Source organism: Leptosomus discolor, chromosome Z (genome assembly GCF_034619465.1).
Source record: "Leptosomus discolor isolate bLepDis1 chromosome Z, bLepDis1.hap2, whole genome shotgun sequence".
Classification (NCBI taxonomy): Eukaryota; Metazoa; Chordata; class Aves; order Leptosomiformes; family Leptosomidae; genus Leptosomus; species Leptosomus discolor.
The window spans coordinates 39,300,447-39,324,790 of NC_141419.1; the positions used below are offsets into that span (position 1 = coordinate 39,300,447).

General features: G+C 43.3%; 1 protein-coding gene across 2 annotated transcripts; it reads right to left on the bottom strand.

Moving 5' to 3' along the window:
- Positions 1-573: 573 nt before the first annotated feature.
- HNRNPK (heterogeneous nuclear ribonucleoprotein K) lies at positions 574-22,387 on the bottom strand. Of its 2 annotated transcripts, none has more exons than XM_086480537.1 (16): positions 22,278-22,387; positions 19,277-19,355; positions 19,093-19,172; positions 18,151-18,248; positions 16,718-16,774; positions 15,199-15,242; positions 14,223-14,295; positions 13,539-13,652; positions 12,430-12,558; positions 11,637-11,944; positions 11,235-11,289; positions 7,061-7,111; positions 3,393-3,414; positions 3,232-3,314; positions 2,604-2,773; positions 574-1,751 (listed from the first exon to the last, which is right to left on the bottom strand). In XM_086480537.1, the coding sequence occupies exons 3-16, from the start codon at positions 19,139-19,141 to the stop codon at positions 1,721-1,723; spliced, it is 1,284 nt and encodes a 427-aa protein (XP_086336663.1). In that variant the 5' UTR covers positions 19,142-19,172; positions 19,277-19,355; positions 22,278-22,387; the 3' UTR covers positions 574-1,720. The 2 variants fall into 2 exon arrangements, with proteins under 2 accessions (XP_086336663.1, XP_086336662.1); XM_086480536.1 differs by having other exon boundaries at positions 574-1,812.
- Positions 22,388-24,344: the final 1,957 nt, after the last annotated feature.

Sequence of the window (24,344 nt, forward strand, 5' to 3'; positions counted from 1 at the left end):
CCGCGGAGCACCGGCGCGAAGCTCCCCCGGCCACAGACCCGCTCCCGCCACCGGCCCTCCCCGCTCCCCGCCGTCGCGGACACCCTACCCCGCGCGCCTGCGCACTGGGCGGCGGTGCTGCCACCGCCCAGTGCGCAGGCGCGCGGGGCAGGCGGGGCGGGACAGGAGTCCTTCGCCGCGGCCCGCACGGAGCGGTTGGAAGCGCGGGCCAGGCCCCCGCCGCCCACTTCCTACCGGACGCAGGGCAGGGCGCGGAGACGGACGGCCACCTCGGGGCCGGGGCCTCCCACGCAGCTGCTGCCGCGCGGGGAGGCCGCCCTTAACGGGGAGCCCCGCGCGGGACTGCCCGGTTCAGCCCGCAAGGCGCGGGGACGGCAAGGGCGGGGGGCGCTACCGGCACCCCCTCGCAGCTCAACCCGGGGGCGGGCGGTTTTAGAGGCAGCGGGAGAGGCAGGCACTGGCCCCAGACCCGCGACGCATGCGGAAGTCCGAGAAACAGCCCCCCCCCCCCCCCCAAAAAAAAAAAAACCCTTTCGCTAAAGAATCCACGCTTCCGGCCGGGCCGGGCGCATGCACATGTGCAACGCAGTTTTGCGCCTTTGTTTTTATTCAGGAAGTGAAGTCAAAACCTGTAAACTATAAATACAAATGCCAAGGTATTACATGATACCCAGAGGGTTTATGTTTTTTAATTTCTCACAAATAACTCCTAATGGAATTCAACATACAACAGGGAAATCAAACAAAAGTTTTAAGTTTTGCATACAATGAAAAAGAAGTTACAGAGTTAGATGCCGTCACTTTACTGATTTATAAGAATTTCTACCTCATACAAATAAAAGCTCAGAAAACAACTATCAGTAATGGTACAGCAACTGTCATTTCTAACAGTGTTATCTGCATTAAGCAAGCTGTCAATAACCAGGTGTACTTTACCACTGTTTACGCAGTGACATCACAAAGTTTTAAAATATTTTATTTATATACTGTCACCAATATATGTATGTACTGCAAAGAGGGCCAAACACTTGCAAAAATGTCAAGTTTTACAACAACGTTTGCATGAATATTTTTGCATTTTCTTTTCTTAACAGCAAAGCAGAGTCATTGTTTTCACATAATCTCTTTAATTTGTTAGAAACCCCCATATCACTCCATCTGTATCAAGGGAACAGAAAAGCAAGCTTAACAGCAACTTTAATTTATGTGGGGGGAGGAGGGGGCAGAAAGGGTGTGTCCATTTTAAATATTACCTTCTATTTATCTGAAGAAAAATGACCACCAAGAACAGGTTCACTAAATTTATTTAAAAATCATAAAATTGTTTTTAGAAAAGAGCATTACATTCTGCACACTGCTCTCAAAGGATGCCAGGGACAGGCAGAGTACCAGTATCCCACCCCCCCCTTCAAAAAAGATACAGTGTACATTAAGCAGGGTGTTCACAACAATTACAGAAAAACATTACAATTTACCACCAACAATGAACAAAAATAAATTCATTCTCTCTGCTGCTGCTTTAAAATCTCAATGTTAGTCTTGTGCGCCCTTCCCCCCACCCTGGTACTTGTAAGGTACTAAAACATTACATCTGGTGGACAGCAAAGATTCCACTACACCTCAAATGCAGAACACCTATGAAGCAGAGGAATGTTGGCTTTTTAAACAGAAGCAGATAAAAAAAAAAAGGGTGCAGGACTCCTTCAGTTCTTCACTAGTCTTAGAAAAACTTTCCAGAATACTGCTTCACACTATAAAAAAGAAAAAATAATCTTGCATTAGAATCCTTCAACATCTGCATACTGCTTCACACTATAAAAGAAAAAGAAAAAAGCATGTATTAGAATGATGGACCACACATCTTGCATCAACATTCACAATGACATTCTTAGAGCAGATTAAATTACAAATATCTAATACATTTAAATAATTTTAAAAGATTAATGGCTAATAATTATAGGTATATTAAGATATTTTAGAATAAATTATTAAATATTATGAATCTAAAGCCAAACATTCAAGTTAAAACATTGAAGTCTGCTATCACAGCCAACATATTAATAAAACAAAACTAAGCAAATTAAATCTGAAGCTGTAAATACTTGGCAGAAAAGACAAAGTAATGCCAGCAAGGTGTGAAATGCTGCATAACAGCATCAAATCGATTTCAACTTGTCCTGTAGAGGCATGGTCTGTGCCATATGGCAGACTGTGATTTGTTGTCAATTTAGTTATCTAAAAACAACAAAATCACTAGTCTTCCACACAGAACTAGGCCAACATCCACTGAAATCTTCTATATTTTCTACAGGCTCTATGTAATTTATTACAAGTAGCTTTTTTGCAGCAGTTTCCACCAGAGAAATGAGAGGACTGCTTGGTTAAGGCGTCTTCCGGCAAGATTAGTTTTGAGGGTGTCTTCATTTTAATTAGAATGGAGAACAGAAGAGAATCAAGGCAGAACTACCACTGGAGAAGTTAGTTTCAAATAGTTACTTAAAACCTGCCTTCTAAAAACTGTATCACAGATAAGAGCGGCTTTAGAATGTACACGTCACTCAGTTTAAAACTGACAGCAGGGACAACATGAAACTTTAACTTGCCTGTTCTGCAGTAAATACTGTGCATTTTGTATCTGGTCCTGTGTTCCTGTAATAGTTATTATCCGATCTTCTGAGCCTTCTAATGGTTCATCAATTTTGATCGAAGCTCCTGACTCATGACGTATTTGTTTGATTCTCTGGCCTCCCTTTCCAATGATAGATCCTGCCAACTAGGGGAGAAAGAAAAGCACTCATTTCCTGACACAGCTTTCTCTCTAAAAAAGTTACAAAAATCACAGCAGTGTTTGAGCAGCTTCCGTAAGCTTAGTTTGAAGAGCTGCAACGGAAGCTTACCACCTCAAAACATCCCCTGCAATATCAACTGTACAAACACACGTGGGATAAAACTAAAAGTTGCTCATATGGAAAAAACAAGTTACACAGACCACTTCTACTACTGAATATTAACAATTATTAAAGTTGTTGTGTGTCGCTAAAGCGAAGACACGAAACAAACACTTAAAGAACAGACTTTTGGTGATTTAGGAATACTTGCTTTATATTAGAAGTACTTATCAAGCTCCCTAAATACTTCCAGTTTACTTACATAGCCTAAGAAAAGGCTGTGACTTCTTTTTCTTTTTAATTAAGACAAAACACAAGTTGAAAGCAAGCCAACTTTACTTACATCTTTGGGAATCGTTACTTGTGTGGTGATGATGGGTCCACCAAGATCTCCATATGAACCGCGCCCCCCTGCATAAGAATAATCTGATTTAAACGTATGCATCAAGTCCTTTAATAACTACATAATGAAATACATTGTAAAGGTTCTATATAAACACTTACCATATCCAGAGCCACCCTCAAACTGCAAGAGAAAGAGAAAAAAACCCTTAAATAGTGAACAGCCATGCTTTATTAACTTACCTTAATCTTAAATATTGTATTGTTAACTCTGAGCCTATTTCATGCAAAAATCTCAACCCCCAACCTTACTATAAACACAACAGTGTTGTGCCATCAAAGGCAGACTGAGGCAAAGAGGGGTGAACAGAAACAAAAGGAGGGGTGGCTGTGGGAAACCTCATTAATCTCTTATCCTGCCCTGTCAAAACCTCTAGGTGTGAAAGCGTAAAGTGACATAAAGGATCCAGCTACACTAGTTTTAATTCAGCTGTTCGTAGACAGCTCTTGATGCTGACCTACTGCTGACCCTTGGACTAAACTAACATTCAAATGAAAAGATCAGACAGCTCCGGCAAGACTCAAGTCTCCAGTTTTGGGACAAGAAGTTTACCCAGTGACTGTCAATCCTCCTACTTCTTAAGAGCTTTGGGTTTTTTCCTAGATGAACAGCTCTGCAACTTGTTTCTTCATTCAGACTATGGTACAATCCTTTATATCTTAGAACAGACATGACATGAGTTACTTTGGTTCTGCTAAAACCACTATATTAACAAATCTAAATCACTGCAACAAGTACTCCTAGCCTCTTTGTTTTCAGTATTTCCAGACAGTATTTGACAGCAAGTGCTTCATTTCATCTAACACCTTCTACGTGTGCAAAATCCCATTTTTACAGTTTCCTGCAGAAGCAGAGAATAAATATGCACAGTTCTCCAGAATTCAGTTTCTAGGAGACTGCTGGGCTGCCCCTGTACCAAACAAAGCCCGTCAGTCAGCCACAGCGAACACCAAAATCAACCCACTGCTGACTATGGTGTTTTGGTGTCTGGCACAGCTTTGGCAGTGGGGGAAGGGGATACAGAGGTGGCTCCTCTAAGAGACTTCGAGAAGCTCCCTCGGCTCCCATTTCGGACCCACCTCTGGCCAAGGCCAGGCCAATGGCATCTCTTGAATAACTGTTTAAGAGTGAAAGAAAGTGTTGATCGTGTCTCTTTTTTCCGTTTGTGTTGGTGAGCAAAGGGGGATGGAAGAGAGACAGCCCTGCGGACCCCCGGTCAGTGAGGCAGGAGAGGGGGAGCTGTGCTGGAGCAGAGGTTCCCCTGCGGCCCGCGGTGGGGTGGCGGCTGAGCCCCTGCAGCCCCTGGAGCCCAGCGGTGGCCCAGAGGTCGCCCTGCAGCCCGCGGAGGGCCCCAGGCCGGAGGAGCAGGGACCGGGCCCGGAGCAGAGCATGGCTGTGGCCGCGCTGGAGCCGCCCGTCGGTGGGAGGGCGGCAGCCCCGGGAGGGCCCCGCGCTGGGGGGTTCTGGGGAGCTGCGGCCCCGCGGGAAGGACTCGCGTTGGGGCAGTTCCTGGAGGGCTGTCTGCCGGGAGAGGGACCCCGCGGTGGGGCAGGGGAGGGCTGCGAGGGCCCCTCTCCCTGAGGGGGAAGGAGCAGAGGGGATACCTTGTGCTGGACGGACTGTGATCCCCATTCCCTGCCCCCTGCGCTGCTGGGGGGGAAAAGGGAGCAGAGCTGAGCCCGGGGAGACCGGGGGGGTTGGAGGGGGGAAGGTGTGTTGTATTTCAGACCTGGTTGTATCTCTCATTCTCCTTGATGGGGGTGGTTGTTGACTGTAACTGGTGAGTGAGCCCTCCCTGGCCTGTGTCTCGCTCCTCAAGCCCTTCGGGTTTTATTTTCTTCTCCCCATCCTTCAGGTAGCAGTGTGCTTTTGTGACCAGGCGAGTGGGCTCAAACCACAACGCTGCCTAAAGCTGAGACCATTGGCAAGGCTAGTGGCATTTTTGAGATAACACTTACAAAAGGGTAAAAAAAAGCCCCACAACTGTGTACACTGGTTGCAAGAGGTGAGCAAGGGGCAAGAAAGTGAGAGACACAACCCTCCAGACACCACAGTGAAGGAGGGGGAAGAGGTGCTCCAGGTGCTGAAACAGATCCTCCTGCAGTACATGGAGAGAATCACACTGGAGCAGATAGCCACACGGCAGCCCAGGGAGGATCCCATGCTGGGAGCAGGTAGATATGCCCTGAGGGAAGCTGCAGCCTGCTGGGAGAGCCCACATGGGTGCAGGCATCTGGTAGGACCTGTAGCGAACCCATACTGGAGCAGTCTGTTCCTGAGAAGCTGTACCCCATGAAGAGGACCCCGGGTGGAGCAAAGAACTGCAGTCCACTGCAAACACCCACATTTGAGCAGTTTGTAAACGACTGCGTCCCACAGGAGGGAGCCACACTGGAGCAGGAGAACAGTGTGAGGAGGAAGGAATAGAGACAAAGCTTGATGAACTGACTACAACCTACCATTCCCCACCCCCCCTGCAGCACTCATGCCAAAGGAAGCAGAAGCCTAGGGAATGAAGAAGTGAAGGGTGGGGGAAATGTGTTTCTAAGTCTTCCTCTTTGTTTCTCACCATGCTACTCCATCTTTAAGTGGCAATAAATTAATCTTCGCAAAGTAGACCCAGTTTTGCCCATCACAGTAACTAGTAAGTGATCTCCCCGTCTTCATCTTGAGCCACAAGCTTTTCCATCTTACTTTTATACCCTCACCCTGCTCAGAAGGGGGAAAGAGAGCAGCTGGGTGGTTACCTGGCAACCCACCAAGTTCAAACAACCAGAACTACTTGTTTGCACGAAGCTGTAACACAACTTTCCCCAAAATACTATTTACCTGCTATGTTTTTAGAAGATCAAAATGGAAGCTACTCAGACCAGAGAGTTGAGCTTATTCCCTAAGCAACCTACATCACGTAATCACGTTACTTAGTAACACAGACTGTAATACAACGTAATAGAGCTTGTAGTGAAGTCCAAAATACAAGAGAATGAAAGACTCTGCTTAAGACTTCATTCAGAGGGTGATCAGAGAAGCATACTGCATACACACAGGCATATTCCTGTTGGTATTTGCCCCAGGATCACTTTTTGGGCTAATTTGTGTAAAAGAACAATCTTTTCCTTAATCAATTCTGCTTCCCCAGACTACAGGACAGCAAATGAACTTCACAGCAGACGAGTTAAGCAATCACATTTGCTGTGTCTACGTAAGCCAGGAATTGACATCTAGTATTTGGCATAACTTTGCCATCTTCTAGACCGCATGAAGACCTGATGAACCCTTTAACTTCCCTTCCCCAAACCTATATGATCAAATGGTGTATTTTCAAATAGATTGATAAGTAAAGCATAGTATTTTATCCACAAATGTAAGTAAGAACATACTTTCAGTATCTGGTGTTTGAAATGTGAGAAAACACATTATGAAGTTAATACAAAAATATATATCCGAAATGCACGCATCTACAGTGCATCAGTAATGGACAAAGTTACTATTTACAACATGAAAATGGGGTGTAAGAGGCAAGAATAGGTACAGGAAATCTCCTCTCTTTTGGCTGTGCTGCTGCATACTTTCACATTTCTATCGACATTACCTGCCCGCACAGGACACACTGGGAAGACAAACTGCCATAAATTCTAAGTCAGAAGGACAGCTTTATGATTTTCAATAGGTGCAAGTTGCCACTGATTACACTCAAGATCAAGAAACTCCTGTCATCACTTAACCTGTTCAATAAAGCAGTTTTCAAAAAAAGGTTGAGCACACTCACCAGCTCTGGTGGCTGCATGTCATCACAGGCATCCACATGACACTGCATCATCTTCCAGATGCAACATTAACAGGAAGAAAAGAGGAAAGAAATCTAAATTAAGTCCATGCCATGCAGACTTACAGGTAACTTGGCAAGCAAATACCATACATACTGGTACAGAGAAACATTTATACTACAACAGACTTAAAAGTAAGATTTAGATCACCTTAAAAACTTGCTCCCTTTTATTTCATTTTGAGGGAACTGTAAGTGGAGTCACTCTCACTTTTTCCCCCCTCTTCCTGTAAACAGATTTTTCCTCTAATGAAGAAGGTCGAACAGCTAATTGCAGAGCAAAGCTTGAAGAAGCTTTTATTTTTCCTTTTAGAAAACCTTCAAGTACTAATATATATCAGAAACTTTTACTTTTGCCATGCATTAGAAACTGAAGGTTTAATAAGACTGAAACAAGTAACTGCCAGTGATTATGCCAACTGCTGGTCAAGCAGCAAGTACACTGCTTCTTGTGTTCCACCAGTTCATTTCCATATACCTCACATATGGTAGGGAGGTGATTGTCCCCCTGTACTCGGCATTGGTGAGGCCGCACCTTGAGTACTTGTCCAATTTTGGGCGGCACAGTACAGGAAAGACATTGAGGTCCTGGAGCGTGTCCAGAGAAGGGCAACAAAGATGGTGAAGGGCCTGGAGAACAGGCCTCATGAAGAGCGGCTGAAGGAACTGGGGCTGTTTAGTCTCAAGAAAAGGAGGCTGAGGGGAGACCTTACCACTCTCTACAACCACCTGATAGGACACAGTAGAGAGGCAGGTGCTGGTCTCTTCTCACAGGTAATTAATGATGAAACAAGATGGAACGGACTCAATCTGCACCAGGGTAGGTTTAGGCTAGACATCAGGAAAAATATTTTCACTGAAAGGGTTGTCAGGTACTGGAATAGGCTGCCCAGGGAGGTGGTTGAGTCACCATCCCTCAATGTGTTTAAAGTCCGTTTAGATGTGGTGCTTGGAGATACGGTTTAGGGGCATACGTGGTAGAGTAGGGTTGATGGTTGGACTTGATGATCTCAACGGTCTTTTCCAACCTGAATGATTCTATCATTCTATATAGCCAATAACTAGATTAACAACTTACTGCGGCTTAACTGTATTAGAAATTTAATTATGTTTTTAAAACATGTGATATACAGCATTTCTTTCTTTCAGAATTCTACAATTCCAGCAACTGATTTTCATTTGTGCATTATACAACCAGCTTCTTGAACAGGATATCTTAACATATGTAACAGAATATTCTACACTACAGACTCATTTGTGCTAGTGACTACTGGCACTAGAATAGAAACACGCTGCCTGGTTAAGGCAAGGAGCTTAACTTTTATGTCTAGTGAAAGAAAATGCATGCAGTCCTAACTGATGTAAAATTCTTTAATCATAATTTTCTCTGGTTTTTAACAGTGTGAACTAGGAGAATGAAGTTTTGTGACTTTTTTTTAGCATCTGCATGGATAAACAGAAGAACTGTCATACATTCTTCCTTTACTGTTTTTTTTTTTTTACATGCTTGTTAATGTCACATCTCTTAAACATGAAGAATGTTTTGTACTTTTTCAAGTGTTATGTGCCTTTATTCAAGTGTTTATACACCAAAGACACATGTAAGTACACATACATATGCAAGTTTAAAAAATTATCAAGAATTATAAAGGTATTTGAAGGAGCAAAGACACATTAGATGTCTGAAGACACTCACAGAAGTCAGAAGAAATGGTCCACTTAACATGAGACATTCTAATTCAAGTCTCATATTGTAAAATTTTTAGTACTTTGAAAATTTTAGCACCTGATTAGTTAATTAAAAAAATGTTTTTAAATGTGAGGGGATAAAATTATATGCTTGTCCACTTTATTTTCCACCCCTCCCACTGGTATCTGCATTTATGTATCTAAAAGATCCCTGAGGATGAAGATGTTAAAAAAGAAATACTGGAAATAAATTCAGGTTTTTTCAACTGTCAGAACAGCCCTTACAGTTCATAGGGATTTGATCTGGAGTAGTTACACTGAAATACATAGCTCTGTTAACAGAAAAACCACAAGTACGTCCTTCAGGAAAAAGCTTCGAACAGATTACAAACCAAATGACCTCTTTCAACAGCAGTGAATAACTAAACTATAACTGTAAGCCAGGCTAACAGACAAGTATCTTCCAAGTATCACACATCACATTGAGTGAGTGACCGCATGGGCAAGCGTAATCTTTTCAAATCAAAACAGGTTTTTCCGATTGTCAGCATTTACAAGGCTGTTGGTTCTGTCACATCTCTGGAATTCCAGAAAACTCCGTTCAGCATCCAGTTTTAAAAGTCCTGAACTACTCAGATGTTCACCTGAGAAAAGAATCTATCCTTGCCTTTTATTGCATCTATATAAAATAGAATCTATGTTAAAGAGCACTTCTGCTCTCTGAAAGCAGCCTTTCCCATGTATTACTTAGTTCACAAACCACAACAACGTTGGTTTACTCTATATATTTTGCTAACAAATGGCTTCTATATGAAACCAAGTGTAGCATAGGAAGACCTTACATTTCTTGCACGACATTTCCAGCTCCAGCACCATAATCCATGTGAAGACTTCCTATCACCTTACACAATTTAGGATGATAGGATCATGGTTAACTAAAACTAGAAATTAAATAGAGTCTTTGTTGGTAAGCAGTGCACACTAAGCAAGCTAGGATACTTGGTCATAAAGGAGCCAAAGCTCACTGTGAAGAGGAAATAAAAGTTGTTTTTTGGAATGAAAAAAACGAACAGACATGATTCCACTTGTAGAAACTCATGTCAAGAAAGCAAAGGTCAACCTGACAAAAGTCAGTCTAAACAGAAGTCAAAATGGATTTTCTATTGTAGCTGGAATGGAATAAAAATAGAACACAGTACTGCCCAAAAACGAAGCTAAGTAAGACTGTGCTCAACCAGATACTCAAAGAAAGGCAGGCTGCTCAGTTTATATGCTCTAGTACTGGCTTTATTAGTAGCAAATGTAACAAAAACTGAGCTTTGAGAACATGTAAATACAAATAAGGAATCTTGGAAGTGTACTTCTCAATTCTTCAGGTTTCTTAACATGTGTGCAAATCTTTCCTTTTAATACTTCCAGTAAGCATGTGACATTCTTACAATACATACTTCCAGTAACTCTAACTCCCAAGAAGGAGGAAATGTGTAAAGCCCATTTAAGTTGCCCATTTCATAGCTCCTTCCTGCTCCTTTCTCTTCTGTTCATTTAAAAGAAAACAAAATAAAAAAATCTCGCAGGTGTCATCTTAAAGACAGTGCCAACCAAAGTCAGAGGAGAAAAGAAGATTCTAACTATAGAGATTTACCTCCCAGGTATGATTTCTCTTTCCAGAAAGAGGAATCTAGTACAACAGCAGATAACTGCTGAGAAGTCTCTCTCCGGATTACAAGGAAGAGTATCTTTAAGCCTTCTTTTAAGCTCTAGTTGATCTGGAAGGTGATTGCTCAGCGAGTATGAGCATTAATAAGGTTGACTGTACCTAATTTAATTTAGGATTCAACTTAGCAGTGGCCCTAGCTGCAAAACATTTGGAATTACAGTGGCTTTTTTGCCGACAGAGAAACCAGCAAATAGGCAAGAATTGATTCAAAAGAGCAATCACCTTCCAGATCAACTAGAGCTCTTCACAGATACTATTCTATAATCTATATTATTCTATCTATACTGTTTTCCAACATTAGTGTTAAGAATGCTTGTATGAATCAAAGAATTTCAGAGAATATTTTTTTGACATATTTTCTTTATCAAGCCTACCAATTCCCATTAACATCATCCTGCTTAAAAAAAAAAAAAAATCTAAAAGATGGTCAGCGCAAGAAAACCTGCAGGATAGAGCACAATCAAACTTCCCGTTATCGTTTTGATGGCAGGGAGGAAAGAAAGAAAACAGACCATGTGTCAGATACCACTTACACCCCAAACCTTCCTCCTCAGGAGGGACCCTTTGTATGGACAAAATATTTTGGGTTTATTATCAGTACCACGCATGTCCCACACTTATGTGCACATGTTCAGCAACTGTATCTTCAGACAGTCAGCAAGCTGACTGGGCTTACGAAACAGAACAAGGCAAATTTTAAACTCTTACCATGCCATCATAACGGTCTCCCGGTCTGCCCCTTCGGTCATAGGACATAAGATCTCTAAAATGAAAAAAGCAGCAGCACGTGAATTGCGTTATAAACTAGTTTATCTACTCTAATTTAAATTTTCACATTCATGGTTCAAACAACTTCATTTCAAACTACTCTAGCCAAGTACGGAATGACACAAAAGTTTCAGAACTACTCGCTGTAGTCCTGGTAGACTACTACAGTGCAGCAAATAATTAAATTCCAGTACTTTTCAAAATACTCTGGTCTGATACACACTCAATCCTGCATAAGCACTACCAACATGGAAGCGTGGAAAAAACACTGGGAAGATGAACATGATTCAGGCAATTGTACGTGATGTGAGTTCTGTGTAACGCATTTATGCAACAACTCACCCGCCACGAGGAGGTGGTGGTGGAGGAAGAGGAAGATTACGAGCTCTGCTGCCACCTCTACCACCACGACCTGGTGGAGGTGGTGGAGGTCCTCTGCGAGGGCTCATATCATCATAATCTCTTCTCGATGGAGGCATGGGTCGTCCGCCACGGCCAGGAGGCATTCGATCAAAACCTCCTCTTCCACGCATCGGAAAGCCTACTGGACGTCCCCTTCTATCATCAAACATCATTGTGAAGCCGCCATAGTCATATGTTTCATCATAGAAATTGGGATCGTAAGGCTGGGCCCGTCCTTTAATTGGAGACTAAAGGAAACAAAAAGAACAATCCCCCCCAACCCAATTAGGCTATTACAATTGGCATATTTCATTAAATTAAATATATTAAATGTATAAATACAAATTTATGCATTTGGAACACATTTTTGATTTCACAATGCTGGTAAGAAAGGAGATGATGATGTGTTTCCTGTGAACTTAACTATAACAAATCGCTGTTACTTGTCAGCAGCAAATAAATTTTGTCTCCCTCTTCAATTTTTGCATCTTAATGATATGCGAAGCATGAATAACGGCTCACTAGTAACAAAAATTGCTTCCCTCCCCCATAAGGTGCACCCCAATTCTAGAAAACGGAAAAATAGTTTCAAAAAGTAGTAACAGCCAATCACTTTGCTACTGGGAAAGTGGAAGGTACTAAATTCAAAATAGAAATGGAAAAATACTGTTTTTCATCCAAATGATCCCTAACATTCATGAATGCCAATGAAAATGAGTTTAATAAACACTACCTCAGAGATAAGATCCAAGATAATCTTGATACATTCAACAACTCTATCAGGTTTTCCACCAATAAGTACCACTCTGTCAGTAGAATGAGGACAACACTCTTGGAAAAGCTTAATGGTGGTCTGAGTGTTCTGTTGAAGAAAAAAAAAAATCCAGGATTGTCTAACATAAGTATTTTAAACAAATTTATAAATCCATTAAAACATTTTTAAGCAACAAGCCCAAAGACAATTAAATTCCCAGCCATTTTAAGTGCATGCTTCCTTCTGAGTTCTCACAACAAATTTAGTTTGAAGACTACAGGGTTTGGTTTTTTTTTTTTTTTAAGATCTATCCTGACACTCTTGTACACAGAGGAAAAAAGCTCTGTTTTGTCCTCTTTCAGTTATGGCTCATCTACATCATCATTTAATAAAATACTAGTAAAAGGTCCACACATCCATTGTGAACTTACAGGCTGTATTAACATTCACAGGTCAAGAAAACACACTTTGGATGCAAGACAGCAATGTTGCTACATGCGAACAGGTACCAGCTTATACCTGACACAATCTGAAATTGCCTCTGACACAATGCCCAGAAAGGACAAAACACAGACATATTTTAAGTTCTCAGAGGCCATTATCTTTTAAAAATCTCATTCCTTCACTGAAATAAAACAATGGTGTTCTAGGAGGCTAAATAAAGAAAAAAATTCTAAAAATAAAGCCCTTTTACAGTAATTTTTAGACATCTGTTGAATTATCATCCTAAGAGTTCGTGGAAATACATTCACTGTAAACCAGTTTGCACGTCCAACCACCTGAAGATGCAGCAGTTCACTCTAGGAGCGATGAATGTCATTTTAATAAAAAAAAAATCCTTTCTTTAAAAACATTACCATAAATATTGCTGAGAAGCTAGACAAGCTAGGTTCTATCACCAATGACTTTACTTCTGAGGGTCTGCAAGAAAGTTGAAACTCACAGCTCCATCTCAGAACATCGAAATCACATATGCAGTATGTTCTGAAGAAATTACTGCACAGAAGATACTTACACCTGCCCCTTATGAACATGAAACACTAAGTTGTTTATAGAACAACAACAAAAAATCTCAGAACCACAAGTACCTCTCTGAGTTCTTTAATTTTAGCACCCTTGACACCAATAATTCCTCCTGCCAAACTCTGGTGAATGAGAAGTCTTAATTCGCAGTCAAAGTCGCTGCCTTTGTAGTGTTGATACTGTAAGAAAGATGGATACAAGGAAAAGAATAAAATATTAGTCACATAAAGATTTAGAGTATTTGGTGTTTTTTTTTTCTCCAAACACATGGTATGCCTTGATTTATTGTTGAATTGTAATCCTGTACTGCCTAGGATCACAACTACTTAAGCACCTCACCTCAACGTAAATGGATGACAAATTAGTTTTCCTTATTTATTACACAGCACAACTTTCTACGAAGGTTTAAGAAGGCATCAAACAGAGCAACACTCATTTAAAGAGTCAATGCAGTATACGAGTTACAACTACTTCAAAACGGGGACAAGTCAGGAGGCAAGTATTTTGAAACGGGGGTGGCCGTTTGAAACATTAATTTAATAAAGCCCATCATCTACCAAAAAAATGTCAACATGTAGTTTGAGAGCCGTAACACTACTCTAACAGGCTTTTGTTGGTTTTTTGGTTTTTTTTTTTTTTTTTAAATTTTCTAATTGCCTGTGTTTAAAAAGCAACAAATCATCCAGAACCATCTTGTTTCAAAAGCTAATCGTTAACCTTTAAAAAGAAACAAACATTAAGAGACATACCTCTTCTAAAGTAGGGATAATCTTCTTCAAGATTTCTCCAATTGTCTCTATATCTGCACTGATACTCAAGATGCTGTTGGAAGCCATAATGCCACACAATATGGAGAAGGTGGAAAAGAAGAAGTAGAATTAAATTTTTTCCATCATACACAAAATTTTTACAAGATTTACTACACAGAAGAGCTTACAGTTAATATTCCCCATTTAAAGTAAACCTGTTTGCTCAATTTACAACACATGCATCTTTGTTTATGCCCAATACATATGCATGATAAATTTAAGATTAGGTAGGTCTTGCAGAGAGAGAGAAAGAAAGACAGAATGGGCTTTTGGAAGGGCTCAGATTAAGTGGGCAAGAAATTGAAGCAGAACTGAAAGCAGAAGTGAGTATTCATGTTCCCCGCCACCACTAATTTAGGATACCCTCGCTACCACATCGGTAAAACTGGCACACCTTCTCATAGAAAAAGTGGGGATATGCAAGTGGTGAACATTGTATCTGCAGTAAGGCTATGAGACCAGTTAGAAATCAGATTACTAATGGGCTCTCCAAGAAAACAAATACAAATGCAAGACAAAAAAAAAGACAAAACAAATGAGAAGTGAAGGAAAGTGAACCAGAGTTAGCATTTCATCAGAAATAATTATGAACAGGCAATGTTGAGGGGAGCAAGGTGGGCCACAAAGACAGAGCGAGAGACTATTTTGAAACAATTTGATTTACAATGCAGCAAATATGCAACACTTGAAGCTGTGCTCCTTCCATTGAAATAAAATTAGTGGATTGTTTGGGTGGGCAACTCACGTAAAAGTTCAGTGACAAAAAGACTTAATGGGGAAAATAAGACAGAAAACTTGAAAAAAAAAACAATACACCGTCTATAAGGGGATACTATTTAATTATATCAAAGGCAGGTAATAAAATACATTTCTCTCTTTCTAATCAGGCAGTGAGGCATAAACTGTTGGGACATACCGCTCGGGGCCACTGCTGTCTGGGACTGAAACACTGGCATTGTACTGCATTGGTCATTGGCGTTCGTGGATGTTGGCATTGGGCATGGGTATTCAATCGGAAGTTGTCAAGTATGGTACCCGTTTGGCAACGAGCACATTTTTGGGCATAGCCAACCAGGGTTTTCACATGGGCGTTCAGGGGCGGATGGGCCAACGTCATGGTGGGCAACGCAGGGGCAAGTCGATCCAGTACATGGGCAACGGAGATATATGGCCAAAAAAACAAGGAGAGGGAAAAGGGGGAAAAGCAATAAATTTTAATTTAATACAAACTATACTCATTACTCTCAATTAATGAAACAAGCTTAAGTTGTTCTGAAGGCTAACACAATAACGGATTGCTACACCATCTGTGGCTGAACAGTATGGACCTTAAAAATGAGTCACTTGATCTGACTAAACTACTTTTTAATATGTGATGTTTCAGTAGCAGGCTGGCTCATGAGGGTAGACACAAAACCTGTCAAGATCAGTATTACTAGAACCGTGGGCAAATCGGGAAAGTTAGTTCTCCAGACCAATCTAAATTATCCGGACCTAGGTGACGTATTGATTTTCTTAAAAAAAAAAGGAACAAAAAAGGAAAACACCCTGAAAAGATCAACTAGCTGCCGAAGTTAGTGAGCGTATGTACGATTCCTGACCATTTCAACTCAAACCTCAATTCTAGTTGTGGTAGTTTATGAACTTAGTTGGAACTGATTTGTAATGATATATTGCCAAATCCCGTGTTGAAGAGAGTCTTGATCGGAAAACTGTTGAAATTGTAGCTGATGTTAAGTACAGAAGTGTAAACAAACGGAATTTAAGAAGCGTTGCCAAGTTTTATAAATACACAACATTAACGCTGAGCATGTGTCTAATCACAAGAGTCAACCCACTGTAAAATGCGAACAGGCAAGTAAGTCATGACCATTCAAAAAATGCTTCCAAGTAACAGAACAGAATGTTACTTTACTGTTCTATACCCATATTTAAATAAAGCAACCTTAACATTAATGCTTTTGTGATTTGTGTGCAAGCTGTTAAAGAACAGATGGACTGCTTTGTTTGTTTGCTTTTTTAAAGGAAGTTGAAGAATTCCTCTATCACTGGGTTAAGCCAGCCACCTGCAATGGTTTCAGTAGTACTATAATTGATTCACACATAAGGGAAATGGTACAATTAAGGGTTTTAAGCTTTGTCAGTATTCCTAATTAGGATGTTAACTCAGTTGAAGTGTGTAATTGAGTGGAATCCTATTCAAAAGCGAAGAGATTTAATATAAACCTCTTCTCCCACATGAATCAAGCTGGGTTTTAATTACAATAGAAACTGAAGAAGTTATCTGCTCTAACATCAATACAAATGGCTTTTAACTAGACTATTGATGTATAGAGTTGAATTGCTCCCATGTCTAGAAACGCACGAAATCAAGCTTTCGATGTAGTGCTCTGAAAGAATTGGCGTTAAATTAGTTCAAACTCATATATACTCACGTCTGTACGAAGTGCCTTAATATTTTTGCCACCTTTTCCAATCACTGCTCCAGCGTTCTGGAAAACAGTTTTCAGAAGTTACGTTATGCCAACACAGCACAGACCATGTTTTTAAACTCAAGGCTAAGAATGGTAAATCTATTTTTGCATTACACTACTGGCCCAGGCAGGCGGGTACTGCTTTTAAAACATTCCAATAAAATTGAAACAAACTGATACAGTTTGTCCACGGAAAAAAAATTATCAGCAGCTACTATCACTGAACTTAGGCAAGAGAAGGATATTAAATAAAGTTTTGCAACTAACATTTCAATCCCGAATGGAAGTTTCTAGGCAACTCTGCCTGTGTTAAAGCAACCTCAGATTATAGCTCTCAAAAAAATATACTGTATGAATGTAATGTAGGTCAATGATTTCCCTAATTTACTGACTCATTTTTTATTTTTTCTTTTTTTAAGGAGTATGTTTCCAAATTCTACTTCTGCACTCCAAACATTTCTTGATAATTTCGAGTGCTAATTTTGGTTTACACCTCTAACTTAACTGACTCCTCAGAGCAGTATATTCTGGAAAAGGTTAAAGGAAATGTTAACAGCCACTAACTTCAAGTTTCTAACATCAACAGAAATGAACTGGCAGATAGTAAAGAATAATTGCAAAACTGTATTTTTACCAGGATTACATGCAAAAGTATTATTTTTATTACACATATCATACATTATACTAATAGCATGCAAAACATTCTGTGGCACCCCACATAACTTGACTATTGGTCAGAAACACCACGCAGAGTTAAGGTACTGTTCCCCCATGCCAACACAAAAGACTGACATACTTCAGAAAGTACAAACCATCTGTAACAACTGGAAACACCAGAGGAAATTCATACATAGCAACTTTACTTAACTATTTACACTTGTCAACAAAACCATTGCAATCCCTGAAGCATTACTCCCACGTTTCTTCCTGTTGATGCAGTTGAACAAGTTTAGTAGATCTGTTTGGGAGAGTTACTGAAATCCTCAGGAAGTTCTTGTCTTACCTCTCATATTTAATCTACAATCACTAGCTGATCATCCTTTAAACTGCTTCCTTTCCAAAGATTAATATACAGTCACTCCCCTCAAAGTAACAACCTTCCTCTTGAATGTAGAAACACCTTATAATTTCTATTGCTCTAATTTTTTCAGCAATTACATCTTTTAAAAATAACTGTATTGATCCTTAGGGACTTACCCTTTAAAAGAACCACTGAAGAGAATTCCATCTTGATACATTTTTACTACCATTCAGTCTAATTAAAATTATTTCTACTAAGTTATCTCATATTAAATAAAGTACATATTCTTTCTAAACACATATCCCAATGTACATTTTGTCACCACTGTCTTGAGCAATGTTATACGCAAAACCAGTAAAAACAAAAAGCATACCTTGCTCTGAAGCAGGATGCGTAATTCAACCATCTCATCTGTGTTCCGAGATCTTTTGAAGGCCTGCTCTTCTTCCATATCTTCTGCAGGACGTTTGCCTGTAGAGAGGTCCATAGTGGGGAAACACAAACAATTATTTAACTTTCTAAGTTGTAGTAAAACGGGACACATGTCAAATTTATGCTCTGTATTCTTAACACACACTTTCCTACTAGCCCAACAGTAATTACTGACACCTACTCTGAGCAGCTATTAGCACAGAAACAACTACTGAAAATCCATTTAAAATCTATGAACTGTGATTTAAATGAGAATGTTGCACACACTGAGAAATTAATGACACCCTGTTTAAAGCAGTGCAGCATCACCCACTTAGTATTTATTTGTAACTGGAAAAGAACCTTTCAGGCAAAAAGCTCAAGGTAGTTTGTCCTACACGGAAATACTGATGGAGTAATAGTTAAGTAGCACTTCAAATACTGTTTGGAAAAAACTGGCACGAACCAATGACACTAATGCCCTAACTCCCTCACCAATTATGCCCAAGAATGAAGCTCTTTAGAGGTATTTCACATATTTATACTCCTGTATATACAAACTGCAATAAAAATGCAATTACTTAATATGCCTGATAGTATTCTTACGTAGTCACACTCTCCACAGAAGTACTGAATATTTAACTATGAAATATTTTCAAATCCATAGTCATAACTTTCAGCTACTTATCCCATGTCTAAAACATGCCAACAGAAAAATTATGCATTTATGCTTCAAAAGCATCTGTAATGATACAGTCTAATTAAAAATGAAAGTATTTAATGCAGAATGCAAAACTACTGCTGATACAAACACCTGATACAGTTAAGGCATTACAAAATATTTAGAAACACTGAAATCTAAAGAGGTTCTTTCTAGAAAGAAATAGTCCTTTAAAAAATTTACCATTTGTCTCTGTGTTGGTAAAGGTCTCTTCCTGTTGTTCAGTCTCCATTGCCTTTTCTTCTTAGGTGGGCAGGCAAAACCTGTTGAAGAACAAAAAAGCTGGTACATCTATTCTACGAAAAGGCAAACTGTATATCGTGCTAAAGGCAAAAAGCAAAAAGAAATGCCTGCTTCTAGAACTTACCACTATTATATATCCTTGCAGAGAAAAACTCAAGTATTCTGGGCGGGATCAAAATCCAACAGCCTATTGCTTCAAGAGCCTACGAAAACAGCATATATCAGTTGTGCCTCTGCTCACTCACAGCTCTGATTCTCACTACAGCCAAAAAACAGAGGTTTGACCTGAGGTTTTGCTGCAAAGTTTTTCTTTATAAAAGAGAAAGTACATCCAGGCCAAACACACCACTAAGAGGAGTTAAAAGACAAGTCTGTAAACTTACAGATGAACAATTACTGTCTGAATGATAATTTTTGGATACATACTAGTTTTAGGCAATTGCATTTACCAAAAACTATTTTCAGGTAATCGCATTCACCAAAAACTATTTTCAAATACTGAAAGTGAACATGCATCCAGCTCCCATTTTCAACATGTTATACAATACATGCCTTGGATTTACTTTTTGAAGGGCACTACATAATAACCTGCTCCTGCTGCTTAGTTTAAACAACTTAAATTAAAAAAAGGCCTACTAGGGCGACTGTCAGCATTATATATATATATATAAAATCTATATAGATTTATAAATTCTCTATCAACGTTACTAGCAGGCATTTTAGGATGCCTCCCACTCAAGTATAACAGCTGAACAAAAGTCACATTACAACTTCTAGCCACAGTGGGAAAAAAAAAACTTTTTAAAACACCATTCTGCATCGTTACATATAATCCTCTGTAGACACACAACCAAGAACCTCAAAAGCAGCTGAACTTCACCATGATTTTCTTAAACAGTATCTTCTTTGCAACCTGTTTTTGTTAAGTTCGTTTCAGAATACTAGTATGTCACCTTAGAGAGAAGTCTAGAAAAAAGAAGTAATTTTCTAACTTACTCTCTTAAAAAATGTGTTTCTACGGATAACAGAGACAAAAAACCATGTACTTCCCTCTTGTATTTTATTAATTTCCATTGCCTCAACAAATGTTAGCCACTCGTTCTAGTATCCACAAAAGGAAGAAAAAAAAAAAAAAAAAAAAAAAAAAAAAAAGAGATGCATCTAACTTCTTAAACATACTCAGCCAGCTGTTCACTTGTAACTGTTGCCCTGCTTGTAGAGTTTAACACCCGGCACTGCCTTCCCAGCACACGCTGGTCTTTCCAGGCACTGAAATTGAGCTAACGGACGTACACAGATTTAATGATAGTGAAATCTCAGCCATACGTTGCTAAAAGGCTGTTATGCGGGTGGGAGACTAGGGAGGGGCCGGGCAGATTTTTACACGGTTTAAATAGCCCTTTCGGACCCCTGTTATTATAGTTCCGACCATCCCAAGAATTTTAGCGCGGCAGATTTCCAACCATCACAAGAACGTCAGCGCTGCGGAGAACCAACTGTAATACACTGTTCAGAGCTCAGTCTCCCCTGGACGCGTCTGTTCACCTGCCTGGCCAAATCTCCCCTAGCCGCCTGTAGGCAAGGCGCTCTCTGTTACGGCTCTCTGCTGGGTAAATCGAGTTGGCGGGATTAAACCGACTACCGCCATGTTTTTATAAATACCGAAAGGATAAAGCGGCGACGAAAAGCGGGAGGCTGCACTAGCTACCAGACATAACAGCTGGGAAACGCCGGCGCGCTTTGAGCCCCGCTCCCTTTGGGGTTCAGCGGCTCTTTCCGCCCGCCCCCCGCCTCTCTCTCCCTGCAGTCCCGGCACCCGCCGCGCCTCCAGCCGCCGGCACGGCCTCCGCTGTCCGCCCGCTGCGGCGGGCCCGGCTGGCTGCCGGGAGGGGGAGCGGCCGCGTTACATAACTCCCGCAGCCCCGGCCTCACCTCCCCGCCGGCGGCGACCAGCAGAAATGGCGGCCGCTGTAATGGCGCCTGCCCGCTGCTAGGCGGAGCCGGGAGCGGAAAAGCCACCACCACCACGCGGTCGCAGGGAGATTTAACCCCCTCTGCCCAGGGAGACACAAAGGAGGCGCCCGGCGGCCCGATCCCCAGCGCGGCGGGCAGAGCGGGACAGCCTCGCCGCCAAGGATGCTCCGCCGCCGCGACCGCACCCGAAAGCGGCGGGCCGCGACGCGCGGAGCTCCCCAATCAGCCTCCCGCGGCCGCCTCCGCGCAGGCCGCGACCGAGAGCGCCCTCCCCTCCGCCCGCCATAATTCCCGGCAACTCGCCCGGGGCACAGAGTTACGAAGGGCGGGCGCAGGAAGGCGGCGGCGGCCGCTCCCCCGCCCTTATAAAGCACCCGCTAGCGATGCCGGCCTCCACCGCACCGCCTCTGGGGGAGCCACGCTGGCTGGGTCACCGGGCCCAGGGCCGCCCGGCGGGACAGTAGCCACCCTTCTGGCATTGCCCTCGGTGGAGGAGGGGCCCCATGGGCCCGCAGAATGCTCTCAGCCACCTGAGGGGCTAGCATCAGACGAGGCGGCAACACCGATCTCTTTCTCCACACAGCGCTCACCCCATTCCACTGCCATCCCTGCGGGAGCCCACCAGAAGTCCCCGGGCGCGGCAGCTCCCGGGGCTTCAGGCCCCGGCCAGGGGAAGCGCGGGCCCCCCGCATCGCTGTGTCACCCAGCGGCACCGAGAGGGGCACGACGGCAGCTCTGATGGCCCCAGCACGGCCCGACCTGGCCGGTGTCCCCCCCTCCCTCTGCTAGCGCGCAGCACCCCCTCCTCTCGGCTACGGCTACATCTCCCCGCGGGCTGCGCGTACCTGGGCCCGCCGCCGGCCCCACAGCGTACGGGAAAGAAAGAGGAGCAGCCCCCACCGCCAACGCGCACATCCACCAGCGCCACCCGGCGATTGGCCCCACCACCTCCGTCCTGCGCGGGCCCGCCGCCGCCCTATTGGATAAGGCCGCTGCTCGTCAAAGTGGGGGGCGGCCCCCGCCCAGCCCCGCCCTCCGTGAGGGCCAGAGCGAGAAAGGCCCCGCTGCCGTGAGGAAGGCAGAGCCATCAGCCCCGCACCGCCGCGCCGCCCACCCCGCCCCGCCCCGTGGCGGCCGGTTGGTCTTCTTACCTGCCCGGCTGGAGCCGCGATGGAAGCGGTACAGGCAGCGGGGGACGGCAAAGGAGAGGGAGAGCGACCTCGGTCGTGAGAAGATAAAATGGCGTCTGCGAAAACCCCGCCTTGCGCTCACTGCCCGGCCCTGGCGGGGGGGGGGGGGGGTGGGGGGGTGGGGCTCTCGCGATGCTTAAAGGGGCGCGTCACACGACGCCTATTGGCTGCTGGGGGCGCGCGGGATTTTTGGGGAGCTGCGCTGCAGAGCGGCCGCGCCCTCTGCCCCGCGACCGCGGTGGTCGCAGCGGGGGCTGCCCCGCCGGTGCCGCCTGCTTGCCCCGGTAAGTGTGGGTGGCTCAGCTGCAGGTGGAGCTGAGGGAAGGGACTGGGCCCCTTCGAGGGGCTGCGGGCTGCGACACGACCCCTCCCCCCCGCCCCGTCTCACCTCACCTCACCTCACCTCCCTCCCTTCGGCGTCCGTCGGAGCCGCAGTCCGCGTAGGCAGCGCGACGCGGGTGGCAGACTGGCCCTTTGCCTTGGTTAGGTGTCTTCTGAGTGCTGGAGCTTTGGGGGGAACTTGGAGAAAGGGTGTTTTTTCTTTGCTGCAGGTTATAGAGGCAAAAAACCCCCCAAACCTGGTGTTTCTTAAATATTCTTACAGTAATTTTGGGTTTTGGTGTGCTCTGTAGGGAGGTTGAGCTCCTTGGTCATCCTAAGGGGTTAAACATGATCCAGACACAGTTAGGCAGCCTAACATCTCTTCAATGTCTGTATCAATGATCCGGATGCAGGAGTTGAATGCACCTTTAGCAAGTTTGCTGTTGATACCAAACTGGGAGGTGCTGTTGACTCTCTCAAGAGACAAGATATCATGCAGAGGGATCTAGATAGATTAGAGCATTAGGCAGTTATCAATGGCATGAACAAGTCTAAATGCTGGATTCTGCACCTGGGATGATGGAGTAATGCTGGACACAAGTATAAATGGGAGAGGAGTGGCTGGAGAGCAGCCCTGCAGAAAGGGATCTGGGGGTGCTGGTAGACAGCAGGCTCAATAGGAGTCAGCAGTGTGCCCTGGAAGCCAGGAGGGCAAACCGCATCCTGGGGTGCACCAAACACAACACAACCAGCCGGTCGAGAGAGCTGATTATCCCGCTGTGTTCTGTGTTGGTGCGGCCTCACCTCGAGCACTGTGTGCAGTTCTGGACCCCACAATTTAGGACGGAAAGTCCTTGAATGTGTCCTGAGGAGGGCAACAGAGCTGGTGGAAGGGCTGGAAGGCATGTCCTGTGAGGAGGGGCTGAGGACTCTGGGTTTGTTTAGTTTGGAGAGAAGGAGGTTGAGGGGTGACTTGCTGAGGAGGGGAAGGAGGGAGAGAGTTGCTGAGCTCTTCTCCCTGGGATCCAGTGCCAGGGCGCGTGGGAATGGTTCAAATCTGCACTAGGGGAAGTTCAGACTTGACATTACGAAGCATTTCTTTATTGCAAGCGTGGTCAAACACCGGAACAGGCTTTCTAGAGTGGTGGTCGCTGCCCCAAGCTTGTTGGTGTTTAAGAAGCATTTGGACAGTGCCCTTCATAACATGCTTTAACTTTTAGTCAGCCCTGAAGTGGTGAAGCAGTTGGACTAGATGATTGTTGTAGGTCCCTTCCAAGTGAGATGTTCCCCCCTCTGCTCCCCATCCATAGCTACTTCCTAAACTAACAAGAAGCTAGAGCTTATTAGCCACTGATATTCCTGAGATGAAGACTGCTAAGACTTGGTGCTATTGCAGCCAAACCCTGGACTGGGTCTCCAGATGACAATGGTGTTTCAAGCTAGCTTTCTCTTGTCGGGTACAAAGCTTTCATCCAGTTACTGTATAAAAGTCACCCCTGTGATATAAGTGCTGACAGGTCACAGCTTGGTTCTGATATACATTGTGTCTCTTACTTCTGCTCATAACAGTGGTCGTGAAATGCAAGAATAACTTCTCAGGTCAATTTCTAAAGTAAACTGGGTGTTAACAGCAGCACCCACGTTGCTTGTAGAAGTCTCCATACTTTCCTGATACTCCGTGGGGAGTAAACTGCACATGCTTTTTAT